Consider the following 15,534-nt stretch of genomic DNA (forward strand, 5'->3'; position numbering starts at 1 on the left):
CCCCCATTAATCCAGGCTTGGGATTGGTACAAACCTGTAACCCTGTAGGTTTATATCTCCTCCTTGTCTTGAACCAATTCAATTCAATTCAATTCAATTTTATTTATATAGCGCCAAATCACAACAGAAGTCGCCCTCAAGGTGCTTTATATTGTACAGTAGATCGCACAATAATACATACAGAGAAAAACCCAACAATCATATGACCCCCTATGAGCAAGCACTTTGGCGACAGTGGGAAGGAAAAACTCCCTTTTAACAGGAAGAAACCTCCGGCAGAACCAGGCTCAGGGAGGGGCGGGGCCATCTGCTGCGATTGGTTGGGGTGAAGAAGGAAGACAGGATAAAGACATGCTGTGGAAGAGAGAGAGATTAAAAACAGATATGATTCGATGCAGAGAGGTCTGTTAACACATAGTGAGTGAGAAAGGTGACTGGAAAGGAAAAACTCAATGCATCATGGGAATCCCCGCAGCCTCACGTCTATTGCAGCATAACTAAGGGAGGATTCAGGGTCACCTGGTCCAGCCCTAACTATATGCTTTAGCAAAAGGAAAGTTTGAAGCCTAATCTTGAAAGTAGAGATAGTGTCTGTCTCCTGAATCCAAACTGGAAGCTGGTTCCACAGAAGAGGGGCCTGAAAACTGAAGGCTCTGCCTCCCGTTCTACTTTTAAATACTCTAGGAACAACAAGTAGGCCTGCAGAGCGAGAGCGAAGTGCTCTAATAGGGTGATATGGTACTACAAGGTCATTAAGATAAGATGGAGCCTGATTATTTAAGACCTTGTATGTGAGGAGCAGGATTTTGAATTCAATTCTGGATTTAACAGGAAGCCAATGAAGGAAGCCAAAACAGGAGAAATCTGCTCTCTCTTTCTAGTCCCTGTCAGGACTCTTGCTGCAGCATTTTGGATCAGATGAAGGCTTTTCAGGGAGTTTTTAGGACATCCTGATAATAATGAATTACAGTAGTCCAGCCTGGAAGTAATAAATGCATGAACTAGTTTTTCAGCGTCACTCTGAGACAGGATATTTCTAATTTTAGAGATGTTGCACAAATGGAAGAAAGCAGTCTTACATATTTGTTTAATATGTGCATTGAAGGACATGTCCTGGTCAAAATGACTCCAAGGTTCCTCACAGCATTACTGGAGGCCAAGGTAATGCCATCCAGAGTAAGAATCTGCTTAGATACCATATTTCTAAGATTTTCAGGGCCGAGTACAATAACCTCAGTTTTATCTGAATTAAGAAGCAGAAAGTTAGCGGCCATCCAGGTCTTTATGTCTTTAAGACATTCCTGCAGTTTAACTAATTGGTGTGTGTTACCTGGCTTCATGGATAGATAGAGCTGCGTGTCATCTGCATAGCAGTGAAAATTTATGCTATGTCTTCTAATGATGCTGCCTAAGGGAAGCATGTATAATGTAAACAGAACTGGTCCTAGCACTGAACCCTGTGGAACACCATAATTGACCTTAGTGTGTGAAGAGGACTCTCCATTTACATGTACAAATTGGAGTCTATTAGATAGATATGATACAAACCACTGCAGTGCAGTACCTGTAATACCTACAGCATGTTCTAATCGCTCTAATAGGATATTATGGTCAACAGTATCGAACGCAGCACTGAGGTCTAGCAGGACCAGCACAGAGATGAGTCCACTGTCAGAGGCCATAAGAAGATCATTTGTAACCTTCACTAAAGCTGTTTCTGTGCTGTGATGAGCTCTGAAACCTGACTGAAACTCTTCAAATAAGCCATTCCTCTGCAGATGATCTGTTAGCTGTTTGACAACTACTCTTTCAAGGATGTTTGATATGAAAGGAAGGTTGGAGATTGGCCTGTAATTAGCTAAGACAGCTGGGTCTAGAGATGCTTTTTAAGTAAAGGTTTAACTACAGCCAGCTTGAAGGCCTGTGGTACATAGCCGATTATTAGAGATAGGTTGATCATATTTAAGATTGAAGCATTAATTAATGGCAGGACTTCTTTGAGCAGTTTTGTAGGAATGGGGTCTAAAAGACACGTTGATGGTTTGGAGGAAGTAATTATTGAAGTTAACTCAGAAAGATCAATTGGAGAAAAGAGTCTAACTTAACATCGATGGTACTAAAAGTAGCTGTAGATAATATTACATCTGTGGGATGATTATTGGTAATTTTTTCTCTAATGATTAAAATTTTATTTGTGAAGAAGTTCATGAAGTCATTACTAGTTAATGTTAAAGGGATGGTTGGCTCAGTAGAGCTCTGACTGTTTGTCAGCCTGGCTACAGTGCTGAAGGGAAACCTGGGGTTGTTCTTATTTTCTTCAATCAGTGACGAATAGTAAGATGTTCTGGCTTTGCGGAGGGCTTTCTTATAAAGCAGCAAACTATTTCTCCAGGCTAAATGATGATCCTCTAAATTTGTGACACGCCATTTCCTCTCCAGCTTACCAGGCAGCTTGTGTGTCTAAGGCAAACGTTAAACCACCACATCAGCCCCCAAACTGTTACCTGCTAATCAGAATGAGTTACAGATTTTATTTTTTAAATAAATAGAAAAGTGACATTAAGAAAGGATGACATTACAGACTGTGTGCAAGACGTCAGAGTAGGTGTTTAGTGAAAATTTCAGACTTGGTGTGATTAGCTCTTTATTTGGTGAAATGTGTATAAAATGTGGTGTATTAACTGATTCACTGTTAGAGATTTTAATATATTTGCGAGTGCCTTTTTGCTGTGTTTGTTGCATAGATTGTCTGAGAATTACTTTGGTCTCCTGTTGGCTGTTTCTGTGTCACTATAAAAAGAAACCTGCTGTAAATAAACCAGGCGGAGCACAAAGCACTGCCACATCCAAAAGACCGAGGGCAAACTCAAGCTTAAAAAAATGTTGCTAACAAACTAGTTGTTCTCACGTTACCTGCTGCTCTCATGGATGAATTAAATGATGCTGTGACCGTGAGTGGATTCAGACATAGGATTTGTGTAATCCACAGCAGTCTAACACTCTGTGGCACTTTATGTTGTGCATGTAAAGTGTTGCTAATGCAGGATGTTACTGAGACAGAATTAGCCCTCCTTGCAGTCACGTCTGCTGGTCAGGTTGGAGCTGTACTGTTAGCAAAGCTTCTCACCTTTGCTAACAGTACAAAACTAACTTTCTTCGATTTCCTGCTCTGTGCAGTTTCTTCTTATGCAACATGTTATTCTAAGAAACTGTGAACAAGACCCTCTTTCAGTTCTAAGGTTTTATGTATTAGGACATAAAAAATCATCTGGTCTTCAGCAGGTTCTAAACATATTACACTGTATCAGCAGCATGAGGCAGCATGCAGAAACGGGCCCCACGCATCATTCAGCAGCTTCGAGAAACTCCTTTAGCAGTAATAAGTTGCAGTGATGATTTCCTGTGTGACTTTATCAGGCTCTCACATCACTGTGGAGGAGTTTTGGTTTCTTTGCCTCATTGAGGTTTGCAGCATTAATTCATGCACAGCTCTTTGAGGACTGGACTTTGGACCATTGCAGCAGCTCAGTGCTTTTCTTTTTCATCCGTTCTGCTGCTGTGCTTGGATCATCGTCCTGCTGATGACCCAGTTTGGTCCAAGCTTCAGCTGTGGGACACCCGGCCTCACACTGACTCTAGAATACTTTGGTATACAGAAGACTTCATGGTCCAATCAGATCATCATCCCTCTACCACCATGCTGACAGCTGCTATGAGGTGTTTAGTTTTGTAAATTATGGACAGATATTTCCACTTAGGTCTCATCTGTCCAAAGGAAACTGTCTCGAGGTTTGTTCAATTTCAGCTTCATAAACTTGAGCCACGCTGCGATGCTGTCCCTGACTCTACTGAAGCCTGTAGAGTCCGAGATGGAGATCTTGATGGGGTTTTTTTTCCACCTCCAAACCAGCAAACTGCCAAAATTTCAGCTTTTATAGAGGTGCTTACACCGGCTGAGGATCATCTACTCAGGTGCATCTGATTAACTCACCTTTTAATTCCTGTGGAAGCAGTGAGGCTGGACTTTTTCACACACTGCTTCTACGTTTTGGCCTTATTTGTTCAGTAAATACTGACACAGTGTAATGTGTAATAATGTTCATCTGAAGCTGACCTAATTTTAAAACCTTCTAAGGACCAGCTGAGTTTTTATGACGTCTACCCTAAAATTAAAAGAGAGTGTTCTTTCTTTTTATGACTGTGTTTTTCTGTGTTTGCTCTCAAGCAGCTGTGCTGTTGGACAATAACAGAAAGAGGAAGACTTAACATTTCTATGTGTGCCCATTTAGACTTTTATTCATGTATTTTTTGTTACACCATTTAGTATAATCCAGTACACTGTGCACTTAATGAGTCATAGTTATCCCAAATGATTTTTAATCCCTCAGGTTATGGCGATTTGCAGTATAAAGCAGCAGGGATGAGAATTCACACCTCCAAGTCTGAGGCCATGGTTGTTATCCAGACAGGCGCTCTGTGCTGATGAGCTGTGGAGAAATTGCAGTATCTTGTGTGTTGTTCTTGAGTGAGAGGAGAGCAAGAGACTGACGCAGCCTCTGCAGTGATGCAGACGCCATATCGCTCCGTTATGATGAAGAGTCAGAACAGATCAATACAGGTCACAGAGGGACTAGAAATTACAAAATTAACATCATGTTTTATTGAATGAGAATGAAACTAATGATTAAATCAGGAAGTCATCAGGAGCATGTTTGCTGAGGTTTGAGGACGCTGAGGGCAGTTTTACCATAGACCCAACTTCAGATTGGCTACATCAGTAGAGGGGCCTAATTCTGTTCAGACAACAATCAAAAAAAAAAAAATCTAAAATCCAGCTGTATTCACTTTGGAAATTATAGCTGGTGTCTCGTATTGATACACACACTTTCATGTTGTAAATTTCTTGTAAAGCATTCGGTGTTTACAGTGGGATCATCACACTGGATGTTAACTTGGATGTGTGTTACTGCACTTTGAGAAAATAACTATAAATAAATGCAGAATGAGGCAGACCTGGACTGATGGTGTCCATCTTTCTGAGCTATGCCGGCTGTGGATGCGTCACAGCTGCTCGGGGTGGCCAAGAAATTATGGGGCAGGTGATTAAAAGCGATTCTGGGAGGGGAAAAAAATCTGATTTTATAAAATTAAAACTCAAGAGAAAATGCCAGAATAGAGAGTAGAGGGACAAATCAACAACAGCAACAAAAAAGTTAAATATATTGATTAAATTTATAATTTTTGTAATATTTTGTAATATTATATATTGCGGTTTCCTTAACCTCAGAGTTTTTTTTTGTTTTTGCTGAATTTTATTTTTATTATTATTTTTATTTAAAATGAAAACTATAAATATAGATTCTGCTAAACGTGTCGCGAAGATGAACGGCGTGATGACGTAGATACCTAAACAGGAAGCTTAAACAGCAGCACGCTTTATTTTTCCCCACATGAGCACGAGAGCCGCTGTCGTCAGCACCTGAGAACAAATGCCGGTAAAGATTTGATTTAAACTTAGAGATAAAACCTTCTGTATGATCGCAGATGTCGCTTCCGTACTAACGCCTGTTTTCAGCTCGTGACGGAAACACAGGTAAGCAATTAGCTAAAATGCTAACGTAGCTTGGCTAGCCGCTCTGCCAAACTCTGTGCACAAAAATTGCAGTTAAAATGTTTATCGCTTGTTCGCTATCGGAAATCTACCAGAGAGCATGAATCTAACTTTTCTACAAAAAGCATCTCAATAAGGTTAATTCGGCGCAGATAGTTAGCAGTTAATTCAAGTTAAATAGACTAATAGTCTGACCAGGTTGTCGACCTCTAGGAGAAGCTAATTGATTCAAAGCAATACTAAAAGGTATGTTGTTATTTGTATGGATTTGTTTCAGTTGTGCCAATTAATGCCTTAAACGTACTTCTTTCAGTTATATACACTTGTGTTAGAACTGAAACCGCCTTAAATCAGCTGATTATTTTTTTTTTATTTTTTATTTTTTTTAAGGGAGTTTTGTGTTGTTGTGAAAATGTGGCTAAACATGCCAGCACCTCTGGATAGTTGAAACGCAGTTGTTTTAGAGGAGGGTCTCTGACTGTTGGGTCCTGTGTGGTCTTGGCAGGACGACTGAGCCGCCACGATGGCAGCAGGCCGGCTGAGCTTCAGCAACATCACCGCCCTGGCTCCCATGGTGCGGGTGGGGACTCTGCCCATGAGGCTGCTCGCTCTGGACTACGGAGCTGATGTGGTTTACTGTGAGGTGAGGACAGAGGCCGTATCCTTGGTGACCATATTTGGGTTATCCTCTCTTTGTGACATCATACAGAGCAAAGAGTGGTGAAAAAAAAAAACTACTAAGATGGAGTGTTTATAGCAGGGGTGTCGAAGTTCAGGCCTCTAGGGCCGGTGTCCTGCGGGTTTTAGATAACGCCCTGGGTGAACACACCTGAATCAAATGAGTAGTTCATTACCAGGCCTCTGGAGAACTACAAGACATGTTGAGGAGGTCATTTAGCCATTTGAATCAGCTGTGTTGGATCAAGGACACATCCAAAACCTGCAGGACACCGGCCCTCGAGGCCTGGAGTTTGACACCTGTGGTTTAGAGCAATCTGATGGATTTTGGGTCATGTGTTGACCACAAGAAGAGGGAAATATATGATAAGAAATGAGTAAAAGCAGAATAGTTCCCCTTTGACCCTTTGGTGTCTGTTGCAGGAGCTGATTGACATCAAAATGGCCCAGTGTCAGAGAGTGGTAAACGGTAAGAATCTGTGCCTTTCGCTGCCCTTCATACCGGCTGTTCATTCAGACCTTTCTCATACCTGTGTGTACATCAGAGGTGCTGGAGACGGTGGATTTCGTCGCTCCGGATGACCGGGTGATGTTCAGGACCTGTGAGAGGGAGAAGGGCAACGTCGTCTTCCAGATGGTGAGACTGGAAGCTTAAAAGCGAGCAGAATGGCATCGATGTGGAGAAACAAAATTACTTTATTGGCTTTGTGCTTATTGTTTGCTATGGAAACGATAAGTCTTATTGGTCCTCTGCAGAGACGGGTCACAGGGTCAATCTCACATACTGTTTGGGTCAAACAGTATGTGAGGCTGCTCTCTGAAACCGTATTGAAGGATTCATCTTCCATTTGTTATGTCAGACGTCCTAAATGCATCTGTAGTTCAAAATTCAGGATTGGCACTTATTATTGTGGCGGTTAAACGTGCTGTGAAGACATGAAATATGAACACTGTGTAAGGGGAAACCTCAAACACAGAGTCTTCCTTTTGTCTTTTAGGGAACCGCTGACCCGGACAGAGCGTTGGCTGTGGCCCGACTCGTGTGAGTTCAAAGTTTACTCTTTTTGTTGTGAGTGAAGTGCTCGTGCCGTCGAGCTCTGCGCCGCCAGCACCACCTTCCTCGTTACAGTAAATTTAAACTTACTTTCTGACAACAAGCTGCTTCATCACAGGGAAAAGGATGTGGCTGCTGTCGACGTGAACATGGGCTGTCCAAAGGAATATTCCACTAAGGTGAGTCCAGTCGCCTCCCACTGACACTGTGACCCTCTGTCCCTGTGGCTGACCTCTGACCTCTGCTGTCCTGCAGGGCGGGATGGGAGCTGCTCTCCTGTCGGATCCTGACAAGATCGAAGCGGTGAGCTGTGAGCCAAGAGATCACGTCAGGATAAAAGGAATGTTTTTAATTCTGACTTTGGTCTTCACCTCAGATCCTGAGGACGCTCGTGACAGGAGTTTCCATCCCGGTGACGTGTAAAATCCGAATCCTGCCCTCAGTAAGACGTGAATGTTTCACTTCCTCACCTTCGGTCTGTTATCTTATTCATAGGTGTATGTTTCAGTGTTAATCATCAATAATCTGAGCTCACCCCTGTGCACTGTGGAGGGGGTTTCCCCTTTACCTTGCAGTTTAAGGTCTTGTGAGACCCCATCCTTAAAAAATGAAATGTCATGTGCCTTGCACCCTCTGCATGCACACAGCCCCACCTCTGCCCTGTTTGTTGCAACATGTGGTAATATGCAGCAACAAATCTGCAAGTGCGTGTTTTACTTGCTGCCTTGCATCGAGCAGTCAAACTGCTCGCACAGAGAGACCCAGCTTTCTCTTTCGCCTCAGCTCTGTGTGTTTGTACCTCTGATCGTGGTGGGCTGCAAGCTACACGCAACATGAATGATGTTTCATTCCTTAAGAGAACAAAGTTATCCAAACCTGCCTGCCCTGTGTGCAAAAGTAACTGCCCCCTAAACCCGATAACTGCTTGTTCCAGCCTCGACACTGAGAAGTCAGGTGTTTGTGATCCCTTCAGTGGGCCAGATGTGCAGAAGAATACATGAGGAGGGGGGTAAATACTTACTGCAGATGTTTAATCTTCGCTGTTCTTTGGCTCCAGCTGGAGGAAACCATCAGTCTGGTCCGGAGGATCGAGAAGACGGGCGCCGCTGCGGTCGCCGTTCACGGCAGGTAAACTGCTTCAGGAGTGTAAAAACTTCAGTCACAGAGAAGCAGAGTAGTTTCATACAGTGATGCAACTCGCATACATAATTAGTTATAATGACAATGGGGGGAACTTCTGTGATCAGGCCAGTTAGTCCTCTGATTATCTTTGCTTTGCATCTAAAATATGAGAAAGTTACAAAAACATCTCATAATATTTTAAAAATAACTTTTACTGCACCAGCTTTCCAAAACTGAACAACAATCTGTTTACGGTGTCAAACAAAAGGAGCCAATAAGGAGCCTGGAAAAGTCTCGAACTGCTTCCTGTTGGATTTCTTTTGGTTGTTGCTCACGGACGTCTGTGTCTCGTTGGTGTTCAGGTTTAAGGAGGAGCGTCCCAGACATCCTGTCCACTGTGATTACATTCAGGCCGTCGCTCAGGCCGTCTCCATCCCCGTCATCGCAAAGTGAGTAACAGTCAGCTCCCGCTCATGTGTTTGAACGTCATTCTTGGCTTGAGATGGAGAGTTTGGCCCTGTTAGGAAAGAAGAGGAGTTCCTCTGAGGACACAGCCGTGTGGTTTCTGTCCTCAGTAAAGACAATCTTAAATACCAGTGTTCCTAAACGCAACACTAAGAGCTGGAGTCATTAAACCGTCCGCTGTCTCGTGTCTCCTTCAGCGGAGGCTCTCTGGATCATGTGAAGACCAACGCTGACATAGAGGAGTTCAGAAAGGTGACGGGCGCCTCATCGGTGATGCTGGCCCGCGCCGCCATGTGGAACGCATCAGTGTTCCGCAGCCAGGGAGCGCTTCCTTTGGAGAAGATCATGGAGGACTACCTCAAATACGTGAGTCTGAAGTTCAGCTCGTGAAGATGCAGAATAAAATTCTCTCTTTGGAGAAGCTTTGAGCACGTTTGGCGTTTTGTTGATTACCACAGATGTTGTTTGTGATTCTTTGATGCTTCACAGGCGATTCGATACGACAACAACGCCTTCAACACAAAGTACTGTCTGTGTCAGATGCTCAGAGACAAGGTGGAGTCTCCTCTGGGGAAGCAGGTGCAGGCGGCGCAGACCAACGCTGAGATCAGGTGCAGCACTGGGTTTTGTTTTTTGTTTTTTGAAGCAGTGTCAGATGTGTATGTGCGTAGGGTGGGTGTTTGGTGTGACACGGTGCTGACGTGTTGCAGCGAGGCGTACGGGCTGCAGGAGTTTTATCGGCAGACTCAGGAGCAGCTGCAGGCTCGGAGGGACGCCCTGCAGAGCGGCAGCCAGCCGGAGCGACCCGTCACAGACGGAGACGTCACCACCATGGCCGTCAAGTTTGAACGGTGAGTGAAAAACACGTTTTCAGCTCCTCATTTGTAGATGGAGATGATTCTCATGGTTTACGCAGCGGCTCGTAGAGCCGGCCATGAAAGGCAAATGTAACACGTTTTTAGAGGTGCTGTGCGATGGTTTTCCAGAGACCTCAGCACTAAATATTTGCGTAGCATTATTTGATGAATTCATGCCACGACTCATTTAAATGGAAATGAGCTCGTGGCTGATTTTCCACATTTGATAAACACGGTCCGGGAGTTCTGATAACTTTTGTTCCCCAGTTTAACCTTAAAAATAAAGCAGTGTGGTTCCTTATCTAAAAATCAGGATTTTGCATCAGCCTGAAGACCAGTGGGCGGTGTGGACACGCAACTTGTTCACTTCCGCCTGCTGGTTATGTTTGGGCACCTCAGTAGGTTCAGGGAAGGGGTCACTGGTACATGCACCAAACGACGCCTCAAGTGAAAATGAGCAGCTGTAAGAAGGCGGTACTAACTGACACCCCAGGGATGACAACAGGCTGGACACCGCTGCCCGTCTACCTGCGTGGATGCTGGCGTGTTGAGACTAAAGTGAAACTTGGTGGATTTGATGTGTTTGGTTGCAGGAGAGAGTATCCTCCTCAAATCACTCCGAAGATGTTCCTGCTCGAGTGGAGCCGTAAGGAGAAACTGGAGCAGCCGCAGTACGAGACGGTGAGAAAACGCAAAGCTTCATATCCACAAAAAGTGTTCCATGTGCTCCTGAATGGGACTAAGAGGTGGTGTGTGATGTGTGTGTGTGTGTGTGTGTGTGTGTGTGTGTGTGTGTGTGTGTGTGTGTGTGTGTGTGTGTGTGTGTGTGTGTGATGTGTGTGTGTGTGTGTGTGTGTGTGTGTGTGTGTGTGTGTGTGTGTGTGTGTGTGTGTGTGTGTGTGTGTGTGTGTTAGGTGCAGCGTGCTCAGGACCGAGCCTTTCAGTCCACAGTGACCGTTGCGCAGAAGAAGTACAGATCTTCACTGTGGTGAGTACAAACTTCAGTGCTTCTGCTCTGCAGCTGTGTTCAGTCACAGCGAGGCCACTAATGTGCTAAAACACCAGCAAGGCTCATATTTTTCCCTCCACACAACCGCCAAAGTTTCTGGTTGGGTTCTTCTGAGCAGCTCTGAAGGTCTCCGGGGTTCACCGGTTGTTGAGCGCTGGTTTTTGGTTGAATGGACTGTGCTGAGCGTTGGCTCCAACAAGCTCAGCCACAATCCTGGAGAACTCTCAGCTGATGTCCTCCTTCGTGTTCTGTTGACAAATCTCAAATCTGATTTTTAGCCTGCATGCAAGCTGTTTTGCAACCCGCCTCCACCTTTTTCATTGATGCTCTTTTCTGTTCCTAAATGAATTGAATTGCTGCCGTGTGATTGGCTGTTTGGATAGTTGCATCATTTAGCAGCTGAACAGCTGGCAGGGAATCTATACTCCTGAAGTAAAATTTCATCGCCTTGAAAGTTCCCAAACCTGACACGATCAGTGCAACAGAGTTGTGAAGAGTCTGGAACGCTGAGGCCAGGAATGGCGTCTCTCTGAGCCCTCTTTAAGCACCTCAGTGACAAAATGTCAGCTTGTGGAATAAATTGCACGGCTCTGATCCTCTGAGGGCTCCCGCCTCCTCACAAATATCTGTGCTCGCTCATTTCCTACGGTTATTGTGACGTCTCGTGTGGTTGAGCCCCCCCTCCTACAGTTCTGACCACATTAGCTTCTCACAACAGGCACGACTGAAAGTGTGAAAATAGAAAGTTTCATACAGATTATCAAAAGTAGACACGGTGTTGTCCCCGTCTGACACCAAGTGACTCATTTCAGCTCCAGATTTCATTTTGAAATGACACAAAGTAACTGAAGAGAATTATAATATATTTATTTAAACACATCGTGAGGATGTTTTTCCAGCTTCCACTCAGAGTGGAAAACCTCCAAGAAATGAGCCGGAATTGAACATTTGTTCACAGTTGTGATTTCTTAAGTCTGCTGCGCTTCGGGCTAAAACTCTCTTGTGGTCTTTCAGGGAGAAGTCAAAGAAGTTTGCAGAGCAAGCGGCCGCCATCGTCTGCCTGCGAGTTCTGGGAGTACCGGAGGGACGGATCGGTGAGGAAGACTCCGGCCTAGTCTGCAAAAGGAAGAGGGAGGGGAAGGTAAACGGCGCTGCAGAGGAAGAGAGGAGTAGGAAACGGCACATAAGCGACGTCCTGCAGGAAACCTCAGAGGTCGCTGTGGTAACGAACGGTGACAGTCACAAAGAGGCTCCGCCTCCGAGTCAGCGGGAGAGCCTGTGAGGAGTTTAACAGTCTGGGAACGACCTGCATGATCAGACATTTAACCCAGAAATGAACTCTGAGTTTGTGCTCACAGTTTTGTTTTTTTTAATTATTCATCACTTCATCTGATTTAAACCCAAAGTAAATATTTTTTTAAACCCAGCACGGCTGACATTCAGACGTCTCACAGCTCAGGTCTGATCGTTTAGTCCCGTTAACCGTGCCGCTGATCCGTGTCTGTCTGTGGATGTCTGCACGTAGATGCGCGAGGAGGGGAGCCACGCCTCCTAATGCACGTAGGTCTGCACGTGTTTATAACCCATCAGAACTCACTGAGTTTTATATGAAACGTCTCGCATGTGGAGTAGCCATGACATGGTGTCCTACCTGCAGAACAGACAGTATCCAGTGTGAGAGCCTGATAGCCTTCTCTTTGATAAGAGAGGATTAAATAAAATAAACACAGACCTCCTCCAGCTCTCTTCTGGGGTGCAGGGGAAGGCTTGATCTCTCCAGGATGGGTCTCTTCGTGGGTCCAGAGCACCTCACCTCCCAGGAGGAGGAGTACTCTGTCTCTGAGGGAGAGCCCCGCCCCCTTCAGAGGAAGCTCATTTCATTTAGTAACCCTGATCTCTCCCGGCCGCAGGTGAAGGTAACAACAACAACAATCAGCAGCTTCACCGTTAGTTTCATCACTGCAGCAGCAGCTCATCTCCGGCCCGGGTCCTTCAAATTTACAGACAAACGGCTGTTGGATAAAGGAAAGCTGGTACAAACATCGAGCTCCTGAGTACATGTGAGGCTTTAATGAAAACCCTCACCAGAGGTGCCAGACGAGCATTTCACACACGCGTCCTGCAGCAGGTGAACGACGGTTTTAGGGCTTGGCCTAAAAAAACTGAGCCAGATCCTGGAATAAATACAATCCTGTGGCTGCTCTTTAGTCAGTCCTGTCAGTCTGGTATGAGCTGAGAGTGGACGCCGCTGTGCAGCTGGAGCATCAGAGGGTCTGCCTGTAGACATCTCGGTGCTGGACAGGTGAAAGAAGAGGGCGCTGCTCAACTTTTCCATTCAAAGTTGAATCTTTAGGGCGTTGCAGAAAGCCGTTTAAACACCCGGTGCCTTACTTTCTTTGATCGTGATTTGTGGAAGAGCCTCAAACTCACCGTGTGCTGATGGAGAAAACGTATGTGATTTTATGTGGCTTGTAGACTGACTGCCACACTTGGTGAACTAGTTTTGATCTCATGGTCTTATTTGTTTTAAGGTATGAAATCTGCCAAATGATGTCACGTTTTATGTTCATGCCAAAGGAACAACCTGTGCTTTTCTTTGTCTGCAAGTTGAATTAAAGCATGTGCAGCCTGGTGGATCTGTCCTCACAGAGCTGAGCTGTTCATAATGACGAGTCTCAGAAATCATTTTGGACTAACACTGGCTCAGGCTATGTTTGCCTCCATTAAAGAGGTCATCTCTGCTAAACAAATGTGCATGTGGCTCATTTTCCCCTCAGTAATATCTGAATTTAATTGGATTTTAAACCTTGAACTTTAATAGCTCGTTTTGTTGCAGCAGGATTTCTGCTCGTGTTCAGAACTTTCTGCACAGTCAGATGCTTGAAACTTGCTCCAAAATCCCTAAACTCAAAAACATGACTAGCTACACAACTGACTGTTTTTACAATTATTCAAAAGTTCAATGATCAGACCTCTTCTTCCTCGAGTGGAAGGATGAATCCAGGCACAAAAAGCTGCAGTTCCTCTAACGTCCACTGGAGGCTTCAGCAGTGAGTCCGTCCCATAGACTCCCATGTTAAAACTTTGCAGCAGATAAGTTTCAGCCTGATACACAAACTTTGGTCTCTACAGATGCGTTCTTCTTCATAACACCTGTGCAGGTGGGGAGTCACTGTGTAAACTGGGCTGAAAGTTTGAATTATAAGGGGCGTGGCCTCTGTGGCCTGACAGGCGGATGGTGACACAGGCTGCTAGCTGTCTGTTAGGTTTCACCTCTAACTGGACTCCCTGAACTGGACTTCTGGGCCGTGTTTGTGCTGTTTGGAGCATTTTTAATGTTTTTATTAGTGAAATTTTATTTTCGCACTAATTTGCAGGCGGTCCCATACTGTTTATGAATGCAGCTCGTTAGCATTAGCTGATAAATGAATACTCCACACTGTTGTCCAAACACGGTCACTTCTGGGTCCCACTAACCAGCATGGTGGCAGCCAAAAATGTTAAAAGTGAGGGTTTAATATTCACTCCATAAACCAACAGGTGAGCTGTTGTGTCCATCTTTCACATACAGTCTATGTGTCTCCTTTATCCTTCTCACTGTTCTCATCTTTAGCAAACATGAGCATGACATTAAGGACGAAAAATCCTGTGGTTTTATTAACTCATTATATTTGATAAACCTTCGGTCCAGGATGTGCTCAGAAAATCTCAGGAGTATACAATCAATAATTATTAAAAAATATTTCTCAATTTTCTGTTATTTGAGTATTCGTGTCGACTTTCATCCACAGATCAGCACATCTCTGTGGTGTCGCTGTCTGATGTGGAGGCCCGGGGATAACAATGCTGGACGGTCCCTCGTAAAGAGGGTCACCGGGTCACCCAACCCACACCTGGACCTGAGGTCCGGCCCATGACCAGGTGTGACTTTCCTGGGCTGATTTCTGAATTCATGCAGTTTTACATCTTTTAGCTTCCTGTGTGACATGTTTTAAGTAGCCTGGGCCTGTACTCACTTCACCTGAACTCGCATGACCTCAGGTGAGGTCAGAGCTTAGAGCTTCTGCACGCAGAACGCGAGCGTCACTACACAGGTGTGCCGCATGGTGCTAAAATAAAACCGCCCCTTGTGTTTAACGAGTCCCGTGAAGTCCTGAGCTGAACCTGTGAGGTGAAGACATCCTGCAGCTGACGTCAAATTAGGGCGGTCTGATGGGGCCTTCAGGGGCGCTGGGAAATACGGTTTCCAGGAGCCTGCTGATCTCTGGGAGGGGACTCAATGAAGGTGCAACATGAAGCTGTGTGTCTGAAAAAATGGTCATAATTAAGGAGAGGAACACCCTGTGGAGGCTTTCTAAAAGCACATGGCAGCTTTCTGTCAGCTGCTCAGTGGAAAACAAGATGAAGTTGGGTGAGGCCACACAGGAAACTAACGTCTCACAGCTGAAAAAGGAAGTGCAAGGTTAGCAGCAGTGTGCATGGAGAGATACTACAGTGCTGCACTTGAAATATGAACACAGGAACTGCTACAGATCAACAGTTTCTGTATTGGTTGATATAAAAGCAGGCAGTAATAATAAATGCTCTGCTTACAAAACAGATGTATTCTTACAGCAGCTGGAGACAAATGAACCATGTCGTATAGATCTTAGTTTGAAATTATAGCTCAGACATGATGAAACACATTAGCTATTTTAAAAGGAATTAAAGGTTTCTGAATATTTGACTGGTGTAATCT

General features: G+C 44.7%; 1 protein-coding gene across 3 annotated transcripts; it reads left to right on the top strand.

The window, feature by feature from the left end:
* The first annotated feature begins 5,369 nt into the window (after positions 1–5,369).
* dus2 (dihydrouridine synthase 2) lies at positions 5,370–13,465 on the top strand. 3 transcript variants are annotated; one of them, XM_031733263.2, is made up of 16 exons: positions 5,370–5,593; positions 6,117–6,254; positions 6,713–6,758; positions 6,835–6,926; positions 7,288–7,331; positions 7,462–7,522; positions 7,599–7,646; positions 7,720–7,785; positions 8,401–8,471; positions 8,828–8,914; positions 9,128–9,296; positions 9,420–9,541; positions 9,641–9,781; positions 10,381–10,468; positions 10,702–10,775; positions 11,811–13,465. In XM_031733263.2, the coding sequence occupies exons 2-16, from the start codon at positions 6,135–6,137 to the stop codon at positions 12,076–12,078; spliced, it is 1,497 nt and encodes a 498-aa protein (XP_031589123.1). In that variant the 5' UTR covers positions 5,370–5,593; positions 6,117–6,134; the 3' UTR covers positions 12,079–13,465. The 3 variants fall into 3 exon arrangements, with proteins under 3 accessions (XP_031589123.1, XP_031589125.1, XP_031589124.1); XM_031733265.2 differs by having other exon boundaries at positions 10,708–10,775; XM_031733264.2 differs by having other exon boundaries at positions 5,370–5,495.
* Positions 13,466–15,534: the final 2,069 nt, after the last annotated feature.

Source organism: Oreochromis aureus, linkage group 7, assembly GCF_013358895.1.
Source record: "Oreochromis aureus strain Israel breed Guangdong linkage group 7, ZZ_aureus, whole genome shotgun sequence".
NCBI lineage: Eukaryota > Metazoa > Chordata > Actinopteri > Cichliformes > Cichlidae > Oreochromis > Oreochromis aureus.